The sequence below is a fragment of the Alternaria triticimaculans genome, assembly GCF_023758025.1.
Source record: "Alternaria triticimaculans strain BMP 0046 chromosome Unknown scaffold_1, whole genome shotgun sequence".
NCBI classification, from domain to species: domain Eukaryota; kingdom Fungi; phylum Ascomycota; class Dothideomycetes; order Pleosporales; family Pleosporaceae; genus Alternaria; species Alternaria triticimaculans.
In genome coordinates this window covers 4,505,771-4,521,576 of record NW_026055958.1, presented here as the reverse complement: position 1 = coordinate 4,521,576, position 15,806 = coordinate 4,505,771, and the positions used below count along the sequence as shown (strand labels likewise).

At 32.1% G+C, this 15,806-nt stretch overlaps 3 protein-coding genes across 3 annotated transcripts; 1 reads left to right on the top strand and 2 right to left on the bottom strand.

The window, feature by feature from the left end:
• Positions 1 to 230: 230 nt before the first annotated feature.
• Positions 231 to 1,333, bottom strand: J4E78_001488 (uncharacterized protein; the record flags this gene model as incomplete). The annotated part of the gene is made up of 2 exons (XM_049362147.1): positions 231 to 412; positions 460 to 1,333. The coding sequence occupies 2 exons, from the start codon at positions 1,331 to 1,333 to the stop codon at positions 231 to 233; spliced, it is 1,056 nt and encodes a 351-aa protein (XP_049227430.1).
• Positions 1,334 to 1,942: 609 nt separating this feature from the next.
• Positions 1,943 to 2,893, bottom strand: J4E78_001487 (uncharacterized protein; the record flags this gene model as incomplete). Its single annotated transcript, XM_049362146.1, has 1 exon — positions 1,943 to 2,893. The coding sequence occupies one exon, from the start codon at positions 2,891 to 2,893 to the stop codon at positions 1,943 to 1,945; it is 951 nt and encodes a 316-aa protein (XP_049227429.1).
• A 722-nt stretch (positions 2,894 to 3,615) lies between these two features.
• J4E78_001486 (uncharacterized protein) lies at positions 3,616 to 4,308 on the top strand (the record flags this gene model as incomplete). Its single annotated transcript, XM_049362145.1, has 2 exons — positions 3,616 to 3,925; positions 3,974 to 4,308. 2 exons carry the CDS (start codon positions 3,616 to 3,618, stop codon positions 4,306 to 4,308), a joined length of 645 nt encoding a protein of 214 aa, XP_049227428.1.
• Positions 4,309 to 15,806: the final 11,498 nt, after the last annotated feature.

The following is a 15,806-nucleotide window of genomic DNA, read 5'->3' as shown; positions in this document are numbered from 1 at the left end:
CCCCTACAACCCTAATCTTTTACAAGGGTATCACATTGCGCCTTCAATACACCCTATGACCTACCCCCTACTCCACGACAAGCCCTCAACTCCTGTTCATGCATCGCTTCAACGCTCTTCCATGCTAAACTCCGTACTTTGAGCCGCCCCAACGCCACACCGCGCACATGCGAAACACCACCCCAATGTGTGCGCTCAACTACTACATTCCGAACATCTTCACCACACTTTTACGGTGCGCGTACCACCTTCCTACCCGTAACCTCATAACGCTGCAACTCTTGGAGAATCTTCGGGGAGTCGGCAAAGTCGTAAACTTCGACTTTCGGTGTGATCTTGCCCTGCAAAGCCATCTGTAGGAGCTCATCCATCTGCTTGGCGCTACCGGTTGAGGATCCTCTGATGACAAGCCCTAGACTCGTTAGCGCTTTTCTGATCAATAGCCATGTAAAGATATACCTCTATTGGCGATATGAATAGGGCTCATAGGGAACATAAACGTATCCGGTGGAAGCCCCACGCAAACAAATACGCCACTATTCCTCGCCAAAGCCGGAGCTTGAAGATACGCTCTTTCGCTGCCAGCAACACAAATGACACCATGCGCGCCTTCCCCATCCGTCAGATCTCGCACGGCTTGCAACACATCCTGCTTGGCGTAGTCCACGAAAGCCACGGCGCCCATCTCTTTCGTCAGCTTCTCTTTCTCGGCACCGCTGTCAATTGCAATGACCTTGTATCCCTTGATCGTAGCAATCTGCACACCGATATGTCCAAGACCGCCTCCAGCACCGATGATAGCGACGAAGTCACCGGGGTTGACTTCAGGTGTAAGTTTTGACACGGCGCCCGCAAGACTGAGACCTGCGCAAAGGAGTGGCGCTGCGATCTCGCTCTTAACTCCTTCCGGGATCATAGTGACAAATTCCGCATCCGCGACCACGTACTGCTGTAGCGTACCCCATACGCTTCTTCCCGTGTTCTTCTGCTTGGCGCAATGGTTCTCCTTGCCTTGCTTGCAGCTACTGCACGTCTTGCACGCGTTCCACAGCCACTTTATGCCCACTCGCTTTCCCAGCAAGTCTTCCGACACTCCCTGACCGAGCGATACGACAGTGCCAACACCCTCATGCCCGGGCACTTCGGTGTATTTGCCGGGCGAAACGAGGTTGTGGCAGTCGCTGTGGCATATGCCGCTGTATTCGAGCTTTACGAGGAGTTCGCCGGCCGAAGGGAATTGGACTTGGACGTCATTTCGAATTTGGAGGACGCAATCCGGACCGGGGTCTTGGATCCAGCCTGCGGTTTGCGTTTTGGGGATTGACTCGGTCATTTCGTCGCGTTCAGGGGAAGGTGGGGATTGAGGTGGGGTGCTGCTTTGCGATCGACGCTGTTATTTCGGGAAAAGGAGACGACTGTAGTACTGTATGAAGACAACGAGGGGAGGGCTCAGAATGCGAGCAGAAGCGTACGCAACAAGGAAAAGGAATTACAATTGAGAGAAAATACCGATAAGCAATGAGCCGGACGGCAATAGTGTCCCAAGTGGTGACGATACCCCGCGGCAGCCCCACCATCGGCCTTCTCCGACATTACCAATCGGAGCGCGTCGACCTCCGCATCTTGGACACGGCTGCCTCATCCGGCTAAACATCATTCGTGCCACTTTTCTATCTTCTTCGGTTTTCTCGACGACAGATATCCAACACATAGATGTCGATGGGAGAGGCTGTTGGTCAAATGGCGGGGATCTTTGAGAGGATGAGACGGTACATGAGGTGCTTCTGATATTGATCAGATGACTACAAGCTCGGTGTCATTACTTCAATTACTATCTGAAGTTGACACTATTTCGCCCATCATTGCACCTGCATCCTATCGCTGCTGTGCGATGTCGTTCCTATTATCCGATCATACACAGATCAGTCCGCAGTAAGAGTTCTCAAGTCTCCTCTTCCTCGGGCGCCACCTCTTTGCCTCCTCCTTCGAGCCTCATCTTGGCAAGCATCTCGTTGACGCTCTGTCCTCCGTTCTTTCCTGGCATATCCTCGTCATCTTCCCTTCGCTCAATCTTTGGTTCACCCTTGCTGCTCATAGCTTCTTCATCTTTCTTCATCTGGACCACAGCCCAAGAGTAAGACATGCTCTTCATCCAATTGACGGAGCCTCGCTGCCTTGGTACATAGCTGCCGTATTTATCCTTCGTCTTCCACTTGTCCCACAACATATGAAGCAGCCCTTGGGAACCAGGCTCGAGGATTTGTAGGTGTTCAATCTCGTACCATCCGATGAACTTGAATGATCGGCTACCACGCCGGACAGGCTGAGAGAAGACGGCAATTGGAGAGTAGTCGATGAGAACTCTCTCGTTGGGGTGGTCCGATAGCGGCTCAGTGGCGGTGGGCTCCGGTGTTCCACTCGATGAACCCTCCTCGTAGTCCTCCTCTGCGACTTCGCTGCTCGTTGGTAGCATGACACCTCCGTCCTCGCCAGGCTCGTCTAATCGTTGGGCGGGTACTGCGACGGCTATTACTGTTTTAGGCTCGGAAGGAGGTGTGGCTACCGTGAGAAGGTTCAGGTTGCTCTTGACGAATATAATCCCGTCCTCGTCCCACTTCGGGTTCGCGCCATTGAACAACAGCACCCACGATAGACCATTCGGGTTTGTCGCGGAAGAATGGAGGGTAGCGTTATGTGCATCTTCGGTGACGGCACCCTCTCCCCAGAAGTAGTTGTGGATTTCCTGGACGGTGTACAAGTCGTCATCGGACTGTTCTTGGGACTTCCAGCTGGGCACCGCTGATGGTATTGCGACGGGTGTCGTGGGCACGTCTGATACCGCTGTGGGCTCTACCTTCTTCCGAAGGTGTGGCGGTATGTAGACGCTCTCCATATTGTCGTTGCTGTTCGCGGTTGCGAGCGAGTCGAAAGGTTGTGCGACGAATGGATTGCTACGCGTCAGATCATGGCCCCACTTCACCACGTGGACACGCGCCTTCTCCTCACTCCTCCCCTTCACCAAACGGATCAAGTCGAGTTACAGACTACATGAGGTCGATCGAAAGCGAAAGTCTCAATGATACGGGTGCGTGGTAGCTTCACAGGCTTTTGTTGTGGATTATAGCAAGGTGTTGGTAGTCTGACTATCGCCACGCTACTTGATCATCACTGAGATGTACCTGTGGAAAGACCACGTAGTCACCTAGATAATTCCTGAATCTGAGCTCCTTTCTCCTTGCTACCTTTCTCAGTTCAAGTGGTGAATGCGAGTTCGTTGTGAAAGTGACTGAGGATATCATCATCTGGTAGATAGTAAACTTCGAGCGGTTCTGAACCCAGAATCCAAATCTCTCACACAACCGCAATACCAGAACCTCTTTGCGATCGAATAGCATTTCTCTTTACGCTAATAACCATCAAAATTAGTATACAATGTCCCCACCACAAGCGCAAACGGACGAGCCAACCAATCTCGCTCACCAAATCTTCACCAAGACCGTTCGCTCACTACACCTAGACCGCCTCGCCCCACCCCGATTCCCTCTCCCTCACCCAATCACCATCACACTTACACCGCCCACACCAACCCCCTCTCCCACACCCTCACTCTCCAACATGTCCTGGACCACCATCGAGCTCTCCAATTACCCACCAAAGCTCACCCACCGAGACGTGATCTTACTCTTTCAGGACTTCACGATCTCGCCTGACTTTGCGCTACCCAACGTCAAGAACCTCGCTTATCCGCTACGCACATATATCAAGATCACCGGAGAGGGGGAGGCCGAGCGCGCGGTACAAGAGCTGTGTTGGAGCAAGGTTGGCGGCCGCCAGATCAACGTGAGGATGGTTGAGAAGACGGGGCACGAGGAGAAGGAAGTCGCTGTTGCGGATGTGGCTGATGAGATGAAGATTGGTATCCTCAGTACGTTGTCATGTTGTCACTTCATTGATATCATACTAACATAACCAGATACCGCGCGCGTCTACAACCCGCATCTCGCCCTCAAGGTCCTCGAGATCCGCGAATGCATGCAGGGTACATCCAACTTCGCCTTTCTGCAGGCCCGCGATGTGGTCACGGTTTACAGCGAGCCTGGTGTGCATATGCAGCCGGTTGATAACAAGGCGAAGTGGGAGCTCGTCATGGCTGGTCGCTCAGAGGGTTGGAATTGGAAGATGAAGGATGGGAGTGGAAGGCTTGCTGCGCTGAAGGATCTACAGGATACGATTGAGAGACAGGGTGTTATGCGGAAGTTGTGGGGTCAGTGGGAGGGTAGTAGCGTGCTAGACGTTGCCCAGAGATAGCTTTTCAGGTGAAGTGGGACATGGACGAGAACTTGTATATTGAACGCTCGTGGTCTCAAGGATAGCTATGAGAAACCGTCGAGACGAATACTACTACATGATATGGCTCCCAGTTGGATTCCATTAACGATGTAAACAATCGGCGTCTTAAGAGGTGCCCTGATGTTGGAGAGTTCCACTTCGTCTTGAGATCTTGCTCAATGAGTATGTTGGTGGCATCCCTTACGCAGGAACAGGCAACACGATCTTGTTGTTGTGCCGAAGTGATAAGAGCATGTCGACAGAGAATGTCGGATACTCTCTAAGCAAGAGAGACGCTTCCTCATCTGTCGCCAACCATGACATATAACGATTAATGATATGCCCGGTGATGCAGCCGCTCATCGGATTACCAACCGTGATACACGTTTCGTAATGTTTGCGGATGATACTGCTTAACTGTGGGCCGCTCAACCACGCCTTCAGGAGATTTCTGCTCAAGGTTCTGGTGACATTCGCGCACAGCGCTGGAGCATCGTACTTATCGGCGAGGGCGTAAAGTTCGAGCGGGTCTAGAAGGTACTCTTGGATGTCTACCGCTGAGGGTGCGTCTTTGGTGCCTCCGCTGAGCTCGCATATCGGTCCCAGCTTGTCTCCTGGGGTGTAAAAGAACCGCAACATGAGCTCGAAGCTGTCGGGGTCGTCGTCGTTCATTTCGATAACATCAGCAGTGGCCTCCTATATCTAACCGTCAGTTTACGCGCCCTAGTTGTAAACTAGCACAGCATCTACCTTGAATTGACCAGTGAAGGCCCGCATGAACCACTTGGATTGTGCACACAAGATGGCTTTGTGCGCAAAGTACTCCTTGGCGTTGCCTTTGTAGATTTGGCGAATCTTAACGTTAGAAAGGGTCGACCTCTTTCGCATCTCTTCTATATTTAATAGGCAGATTTAGTTATTATATATCTTATATATATTATAGAAGTTATAAGTAGCTTATTATTAATAAGTTATTATAGTACTATAGAATAAAATAAAATAGAACTAAAGTTTAAGATTTTTATATATATATAAGTTAAAAAAGAGTATAGAAGCTTTATTTTTATAATACTTCTTTCTTTTTTATATATAATATAATAGTATACTTTTTACTCTAGTTTATTATTACTTTTATATAAAACTTAAATAACTTTTGTTATAGAACGCATCTCTAGATACTTCTTAAGAGTACAGCATATAATTATACTAGTATAAATTAAAATAAGCTCTTAGAAGCTTTACTACTTAAAAGAGCTTTTTAAGTAAGCTTATAAAATAATAATTTATCTTCTATTTATTTTTATACTTCTAAATATAATAGTTATAAGCCTAGCGCTTTAAAAAAAATAATATAGTTTTATATTTATATACTTAAAACGTAAAGCGTTTAATAAAGTATAGTAATACTAATTTTATTACTAATTTTTGCGCTTTTATAAAAGCACTACTTTATTACTTATAATAAGTAACTTTATAATAATCTTTATAAAAGCTTTTATACTTACTAACTTAGCGTATTAGCTTAAGTAGTTTACTTAGTTTAAATTTTATACTTTAAGTAAAAAAATTTAAACTAATATTAACTCTAATACTAAAATAGCTACTTTTATTTAAATAAGCGTTCTAACTACTTTAGAGCTAGTAGTAATTATATAAAATACTTTAGTTAATAAGCTTTATACTAATAAGTATAACCTATTTATTATAAAGTATAAAGTATAAGTAATAAAATAGTAGTTAAAGAGTACTTATATTAAGTATCTTTAGAACTAGATTAATTAAACTATTAGCTTAAAGCTTCTAGCTTCTACTATACTTTTTATTTTTATAAAAAAAAAGGCTATATTATAAGTACTTATTAAATACCTTAAGTTTATAGTTTTTTTAGAAGAAAACTATACTAAAAATCTTATATACTTATAGTATAGAGTATACCTCTAAAAAGCGTAATAAAGATATATTAATATTAAGCGCTAGTAATAGAAATACCTCTATATTTTAGCTTAAGCTAAAGTATATAAACTTACTAAAGTTAATAATACACTTACTATTTAGAACTATTTAGAAGTAATTAGCGTTAGACTTACTCTAAAATAAAGGCGCTTTATATAGTAGAACCTTATTAAAGCTTTTACTATTAGTAAAACTTAGATTACTCTTAAATAAGTATTAAAGATTTTTACTACGCTAATCTAAGAGTATACTACTTACTTTAGTAGTAAAAGTAATATATTTACTATTATAGAAGTACTATAATAAGCTTCTAATAATAATAACTTATTCTAAAAGTCTAAGAAGAATTACTTATATAAATAGTACTATAAGTAGTTTACTACTATATATAAGCATTTAGAAATAGCGCTTATAGATAAACTTCTAAAGCTTTCTAATAAAGCTAAAGCTAAGATTACTACTAAGCTTAAAAACTTAAAGTATAATAGCCTATAAAGAGCTCTTAATAAGAAAAGATAAACTACTTTATAGTAAGTATAGATTAAGAGCCTAAACTCTATCTATCTAAAGTTAATTTAGGTAATATTTATTAACTTTACTCTTATTATAAGTTAGCTAAGTATTAGTAGTATATACTTTACTATAAATTTTAATATTTATCTACTTTTTATAAGTACTATCTTAGATAATAAAGTAATAGTATATTTTATTAATAATATATTTCTACTTAAGCTAAAAACTTTTATAAGAGTATATAAATTCTATACTATAGAAGTAGAAAGCTCTTTCTTCTAGATACTTAGATATAGTATATAAAGAATTAGAAATACTTTAACTAGAAAAAGAGAACTATATATAGAAAACTTTATTTTAATAAGTATAGCGCTTATAAAAAGTTTCTATATTAATATTATCTTAGAAGTAGCTCTTAATAAAGCTAGACTATAGTATCTAGAGTTAGACTTAACACTTTATATAGAAACGCTTACTAATAACTTTATACTAGTAAAGCTTAAAAGAAAGTATAAGCTTATATTTATTAAATATAATTTTTTAAAGTTTTATCTAACTATAATAAGTATAACTAATAACTAGCGCTTATAATAATTTTAGAAAAGCCTTTCTTAGTCTAACTTAGAAAAGCTTTAGTATATAAAAGTAAGCTACTTAAGTTTAGAAGTACTCTAAGCTCTTATTAAGAATACGCGTAATATATATATTAAAAAGATAAGCTAAAGTAAGTATAAGTATTGCGCTATTACTTATATAAGGTAGCGTATTTCTAGGTAACTATGTAAGAAAGCTCTAAAATCTTATTAGAGAATATTATAAAATCTCTTTAACTTTTCTACTAGTTATAATAGAAAGCTCTAAATTATAGTACTTAAAGATAATTATAGTAGTAAGATCTATTAATATACTTTCTAAGCTAAAATGCTTATAAAGATTATAAAAGTTTTTTATAATTTTATAAGCTTTCTTATAGCTTAGTATAAGCTTAATATCTATATTATTATATAAAATAATAATATTATAATACTACTTTAGAAAAGTAAGTTACGCTTTAAGATATAAGCTAAAGAGTAGAGTATTATTATAAAGCGTACTTTTATTTATATTTATAAACTAAATAAAGAAGTAAAGAAAGTAGGTTAAAAGATAATTACTAAGTTTATTAAGATAAGAGTTAGTGCAAATCTTTCTAAAAAGCTCTAGCTAGATATTATAGAAGTAGTAATCTAGCTATATAATATAAGTCTATTATATACTTATAATCTTTTAGCACCTAATACTATACTTAACGTATAGTATATAAAGTATAATAAGAAGGTTTATACTATTATAGCTAATCTTTACTTAAATTAGAGTACTATTTACGTCTATAGCTATAAAGCTTACTTACTTAATAGAAAGTAAGTAGCTAGATAAGATAAGCGTAACTTTAAAGTTATACTAAAAGGCTATATTAGATACTTAGTAGAATATAAGGCGTCTAATATTTATAGAATATAAGTTCTAAAGCTTAATTAAATAATTATAATAAGAAATATAAGCTTTAATAAAGAGCTTTTCTATAAAAGTAGCGCTAAAGGTAGCTAGAAGTACTTAGTAGAAGAGCTTACGTATATTATTAATCTTTTATATAAGAATAAGCTATATAATGTAGAAGAAGTGTATAAAGATATTTTTAACTAGCTCTATACTATAGTAGATAAAATATAAGACTAGTATACTTCTAAAAACTTTATCTAGAAGCTAGAAAGTAGTATATTATAGCTTACTATTAAATAGGCTAGCTAGCCTAATTAATAAGTAGTATATAATATATTATCTATATAAGTAGAAAGCTTAGCTAGCTAACTACTAGAAATTTATATAAACTTTTAAAAGTATACTAGCCTATTTACTTTAGAGTAAATACTAAAGCCTAGAGTATACTAGACTATAAAGTCTAGTTAGAAGTATAATAGTAATATTTAGAAAGTATACTAAACTAGAGAAAAGTGCCTACTAGTACTAAGTAATAAATAGCTTTCTAATATAAAAAGCTTTTATTAGAATAAGATATATAGTACTTATTAGAATAGAGTATCTTTAAGTATACTATATTTCTACGTATACTCTACGTTTAGAACTTCTCTAAAATAAAGTAAAATAAAACTACTATTTACTTCTAGACTAATACGCTAGAGATATAATTATAGAGAACTAATATAATTAAGCTCTAGAATTAGAGAGTAATATAAAGATTTAAAAGTAAAAGAACTAGAAGTTTATATACTATATAATCTATAAAATAGTATATAATATAATAACCTTCTAAATAGTCTTCTCTAATACTTATATAGAGTAAAAGAAGACTAGAAAAAGCTTATAATAGTTTACTTAATTATAGTAGCTATAATTTTAGGTAATATACTTCTATAAAAGTATAAGCTATCTAAATACATATACTATAATTAACTACTATAGCTTCTAAAGAAGTATAAAAATCTTAGTAATTATCTATATAGTAAGCTCTTTTATAAAGCCTATAAGAAAGAAATTAATATACTTTATAAAGTAGGTACTTAAAAGAAAATTAAGCGCTTCTTAGTATAAGAGTGTCTACTTCTACTAAAGTAAGTATTTATATATAAGGTTAATTAGAATAGCTACTTTATTAAGTATAAAGCTTATATAGTAGTAAAAGAAAATTTATAAGTAATTAATTCTATATACTTTATATATATAGTAACGCTTACTTTATACTCTTTTAGAATAGTAATAGTAATAGTAGCTAAGTTTAATCTAAAGATTCTCTAGTTTAATATTATAGAAGTATTTTTTTATATATACTAAAAGCACTAGCTAGTTATAGTATATAATATACTAGATAGCTTTAAGAAGTCTAGTAAGTATATAAAGCTTAAGCGTACTCTTTATAAACTAAAAAACTCTCTACTACTCTAGTATAAAGAGCTTTTATATATAGTAAAGAAAGTAGGTCTTATTACTTCTAAAGAAAAGCTTTATCTCTTCTTTAATAAATAAAAAAAAATTCTTTTACTCTTCTATATTAATAATATACTACTTATATATTACTACACTACTTATTAAAGAGCTTTATAAGTTACTAATATAATAAAAGTAGTATATAATTTAGAAGAGAAAGGCCTAGTTAAATAGTTTCTAAAAGTAAGAGTATTACGTAATTACGCTACTTATACTATAACGCTTATATATAATAAGTATTTAGATAAGCTTACTAAGAAGTTTAACTTAGAAAGTACTTCTTTAAGCTTTACTATACTACTTCTAAGCTAAAAGCTTATAAAGTTAATAAGTAAAGTAAATAAAAAGGTAGTTAAAGACTACTAAGAGCGTATTAGATTACTACTCTATATAGCTATTATACTATAGTCTAATATAGTATATACTACTTTAAAGCTTTTATACTTTTTTATAAATTTAAGTAAAGAGTATATTAAAGTAGTTAACTAAGTAATTATATACTTATATAAGACTTACTATTAGACTATCTACTATAAAGCGTACTCTAGAGTAAAACTTATAATTTATAGTAACGCTTCTTTTATAGATAATCTAGAGACTAGGCGCTTCTTATAAAGCTACTTTATTATACTTTTTAGAGGTACTATTATTTAGAAAGTAGTATAATAAGTAACTATAATAACTTTAACTATAAAAGTAAAGCTTCTTACTTTTAAGTATATTAGTAAAAAAGTAATAGCTTTTAAGAGGCTATTTTAGAAGCTTACTTTTACTTTAAAAGTAGTATAAATAATTTTCTATAATAACTAGTAAACTATATACTTAGTAGTTAGCGCTAATAAGTATATAATAATATACCTTAGACATATTAATATCTAAAATATATAGCTAAGGTAAGAGTATACTAAAGAGTCTTTTAGAGTTAAGTATCTAGAAACTAAGAGTATACTAGCTAATAGGCTTACTAAAAATTTATTAGTTTAGTAATTTATCTACTTTAAGAAGTAGTTAAATATAAAGAATATTAAATTATTAGTAGTATTATAAAGCTTATAAAGTATAAAAGAGTTTTTAGCTACTTTTCTTAGAGAGTAGTAAAAAGTATATTTTAAGTATAGCCTCTCTTATAGACTTATAGAAAACTACTTATTAGAAAAAACTTTTATTAAAGTATACGCTCTAAAGAGTATAGTAAAATAAAAAAGTATATACTTAGAACTATAATTAGAGTAACGCTTTTTTAGTTATTTAAGCGTAAAGTTAAAGAAGTACTACTAGTTATTAGTAGTATTCTTATAAGCTTAGAGATACTTAAACTCTAAGGCAAAGAACTAAGAAAGTATAACTTTCTCTATAGACGTAAATACGTAACTAAGCTTAGTAGTAATACTTTTATAAGTAACTATAATAGTATTATTAGTAATAGTTTTAGAAGATATACTTTTATTATTATTATTAGAAAGCGCTATACTATTATTTATAGTCTTATTATAGTTAATTTACTTAACTACTAAATAAAGTTTTATAAAGCTTATTAGTACTAAGAAGTTAGAGTACTAGAATAAAACTTACTAAAAAAGTACTACTTAGAAGTAAAAGCGTTATTAGCCTTATTATTAAAGTTAGATTAAAACTACTTAATACTAGAAGTATTTTTAGACTTATTAGTGTTACGCTCTACTTTTAAAGTATTAAAGCTTTACTTTTTACTACGTCTTTAGATTATATAGCTATACTTAAGACACTACTTAAAAGTAGTATTATAGTTATAAATAAGCTTACAAAAGTAAAAGTTCTTAATATTAAGTAAATAACTAGTTTTTAGATTCTACTCTATATTATAAAACTAATTAACTATACGCTTAGTAACTTTCTCTATATACTTAAGTCTAAAAAAAAGTTAGTAAAGCTTCTTAAGCTTAAAAAAAAGTATATATATATATTATTATATTTATAATTACTAATAGCACTAGTAAGATAGTATATAGACTTCTTACTTTTATTAATACTTATATAGTTTTTATAGAAAGAGTTAGTAGCCTTTCTAGTACTTATAAACTAGAAGTATTAGAGGTATACTATTTTATAAAGCTTACTAGTAGTAATAAAAGTAGGCTTTTTAAAAAAACACTTACGTATAGACTTAGTTACTAAAGCTTTATTATTTTTATTATTAGAATTATTATTAAGTATATACTTCTTACTATTATACTTCTTATTATTATACTTATTAGAAAAATTAGTAATATCTAAACTATTAAACTAGATAGAAAGCTCTAAATTAAAGAAAAAGCTTTCTATACTACTTATAATAATAAAAAAATACTACTTCTTCTTAGAAGTAGAGCTAGAAAAAAGTAAAGTATTATAAACTATACTACTTTCTTAAGAAATAGAAAGCTTATCTAAGACTTTAGTAGAAAGCTTAGAAGTATTAAAAAAAATAGTAGTAGAATTTTTAAGAGTAGAGCTCTTAGAACTAGAAAGATCTAAGAATAGAATATTAAAATAAGTATTACTAGTAGCTAAAGAACTAGAAACTATAATAGTAACTTTAGTAGAATACTTATAGAAATTACTAGAAAGCTTCTAAAAGAGCGTAGTAATATTAAAATTATAGTTAGTATACTCTTTCTAAGTAGTCTTACTAGCCTACTTATTATTATACTTTTCTATTACGCTAATAGAATTAGTAGACTACTACGCTTAGTAAATTACTTTCTTTAGAACTATCTCTTAATAGAGCTTAATAGCCTTTAGAAGTAGAATTTTAAAGTATTCTTACTTAGTACGCTACTTATTAATAAAGCGCTTATTCTTAAACTTAATATACTTAGTTTTAGTAATTACCTTAGCTTTAGAATTCTTATTACTATACTCTAAGTTATACTTAACTTACTTATTATACTTATAATATAGATACTACTTCTATTCTATAGCTTAACTAGTAGTATAATACTTATAAGTAATTTTATTATAATACTTTTACTTTACCTTATTCTTAGCTTTAAGATTATAAGTATACTACTTATTAGCGTACTTCTAGGTAGCGCGTTTATTATAATATAAAATATTATTAGTCTACTCTTAAGTAACTATATTACTATACTTAGAAAATAGATTAAACTTCTTAGAAGTATAAGTTAAAGTAGTAAATAAGTTATAAGTAAAAGTAGAAGTACTTATAGAACTAGAGCTCTACTTCTTACTAGAAAAACTATACTTAGAAAAGTTTTTAGAAATATTATAAAGCTTATTTAAGCACTTATAATTCTTTATCTTAGAGAAAGTAGCTAAGTACTTAGAGAAGTTAGAAGTATTAGAGCTTAATAGCTTAGCCTTTAACGCGCTTATATAACTAGAACTTAAAGAAGTTATCTTAAAGGCGCTTATAGAGCTAGAACTAGACTACTTATTTTTAGAAGAGTAGCTATTCTTATACTTATACTTATTTCTTTTTAATATAATACTAAAGAGCTTAAAGATAAATATAGAGAGATATACTTAGTTTAATTAGTATAATAAAGTATACTACTAGAGTTAGTAAGTGTACTAATAAAAATTAGAAATACTTACTTTTATTTTAAGTAAAGAGTAAAGAGCGTTTAGCTAATTAAATAATTTTTAGTAATATTATAATTAGCGCGTATATACTAAGTAAGCTCTTAGCGCTATATACGCTCTAATAAGTATATAATTAGTGTTTTATACTATAATAAGAAAAGCTTATTATAACTACGTAGTCTACTTTTATAGACTACTTAGAAAGTATATTATAGAATATACCTTTAGATACTTCTTAAGAGTATAGTACGTAATTATACTAGTATAGATTAAGATAAGCTTTTAAAAGCTTTACTACTTAAGAAAGCTTTCTAAGTAAGCTTATAAAATAATAATTTATTTTCTATTTATTTCTATACTTCTAGACGTAATAACTTTATTATTACTATTACTATTAAATAATAGAGTTAGTTAAATACTAGATATATAATATTAGACTATAATTAGGTATATTATTCTAAAAAGACTAAAGATAAATTACTACTAAGCTATAATAGTAATTCTAAGGTATTTATGCCTATAGCTAAGTTAACCTAGGCTCTTATAGGCTAGAGTCTAATATTATTTTCTCTCTTAGAGTAGATTACTCTTAATCTAACTCTAAGTATATATAATAGATAGAAGAGAGTAACTAAGGCCTAGAATAGACTATTTTAGTCTATAATAGCTTATACTAGGCATTTATAGATATAATACACCTATAGAAGATAGAAATCTTAGTAGAAAAATCTAGTAATCTAGAAGATTACAAAATTACGTATAGACGCGTTTTTCTGCGCTAGCAGCGCTAGCGTAGGCCTATACGCTCTAGGTATTTCTAGCTAGTTAGATTTCTTTTTTCTATTCTTTACTTTCTAATTACTTTATAATAGTAAGTATTAGCTCTTTTTACTTATTATTTCTAGAATTCTAAAAAAGTTTAAAGTAACTTATTATAGCCTATTTTAGAGTATAATAGAGTAGTTTAGCTTAAATTAGAGGTTTCTAGTATAAATTATACTAAATTACTACTAACTAGCCTTTAGTACTCTAACTAAGACTATTAATATATACTTTACACTAATTTACTCTTTTTTTATTTATATTTACTTTTTATACTCTATATTACTTTATTTTAAGTCTTAATAGCTTTTTTTACTTTAACTTAACTATAGTTAGTAATAATTAAATTACTATAAGCTACTTTTACGTACCTAGACTTCTTAAGATTAGTTATACGCTATATACTAGTTATCTATAGTTATAAAAGCTTAATAAGCTTTATACGTTTAACTACTATAGCTATACTTTTCTAGTTCTTAAAACTAAGAAAGAATATGCTATTTTTACTAGTATAATTAGAAAGGTTACTAGCGTACTATCTAGAGATACTATTACCTAAACTATTTTATATAGCTAGTATTAAGCTATAAATAAGTAGTACTTTGCTATAAGTACTTATTTTACTCTTTTCTAGCTACTATTACCTTCTATTAGCCTTTATAAGGCTAATATATAGTAAATAGCTTTAGAATAAGTACTTTTAGTCTATTTTAGCCTATTTTAGGCCTTTTTACGCTAATACTAACTAATATAGCTTCTAGAGAATCTTATTAACTTAGAAACTATATATAAGATTATCTACTAATTATTAGTTAACTAAAAGCTTATTAGTAAGAGGCCTATTATTCTACGTTTTTAAGCCTCTAATAATACTTTAACACTTACTCTACTAGCTATAAAAGACTTTAAGCGTAGTAACTTACACTATCTAAAGATAGACTTAGTAGAAGAGTATAAGAGTATTTATAATAATATTATTAAGTAAGTTTTAATCTATATTAGCTTATTTTAGCCTAATCTAGTATTTTATAGGCCTTTCTATTTTCTCTAGAGTTAGTAAAGCCTTTATAAAGCCTAAAAGAGCTAGGTTAGTTTATAATAGTTTATTCTAGACTATTTTAACTAACTTTAGTAGTAACTACTTCTCTAATTAGAAGTACTTGTAATTTTATTCTAGCGCACTTTATAGCTATACTACTACTAAGTCTAGCGCGTGCTCTAATAATAAAACTAAGACTAAGGCTATAGTTACTAGCTTTACTAATAGTACTTTCTATATATCTAAGAAAAGAGCTAATAAAGTTACTAGTGCGCTTAACGCTAGATTACTATTTAAGTAATTAGTAAGTTTTAAAATACCTTCTTCTAGGCTTTTATAGCTCTAATTAGCTTTTTATAGGTTACTAGTAGCTACTTTATTTTTATTTACTCTTTTTTAGCCTTTTATAGTCTATTTTAGCTTATACTAACTTTTTTTATAGTATTTTACTTTAAAGTTTACTAAGTAGACTATTATTTTTATAGTTAAAGATTTATAAAATACTATTTAAGAACTTTAGGTAGAGCTTACTTTTTAGCTAAAAAGTAATAAAGCTACTACTAAAAAGAGCTAGCTTAAAAAGTAGATTAAGAGTAAAAAAGAT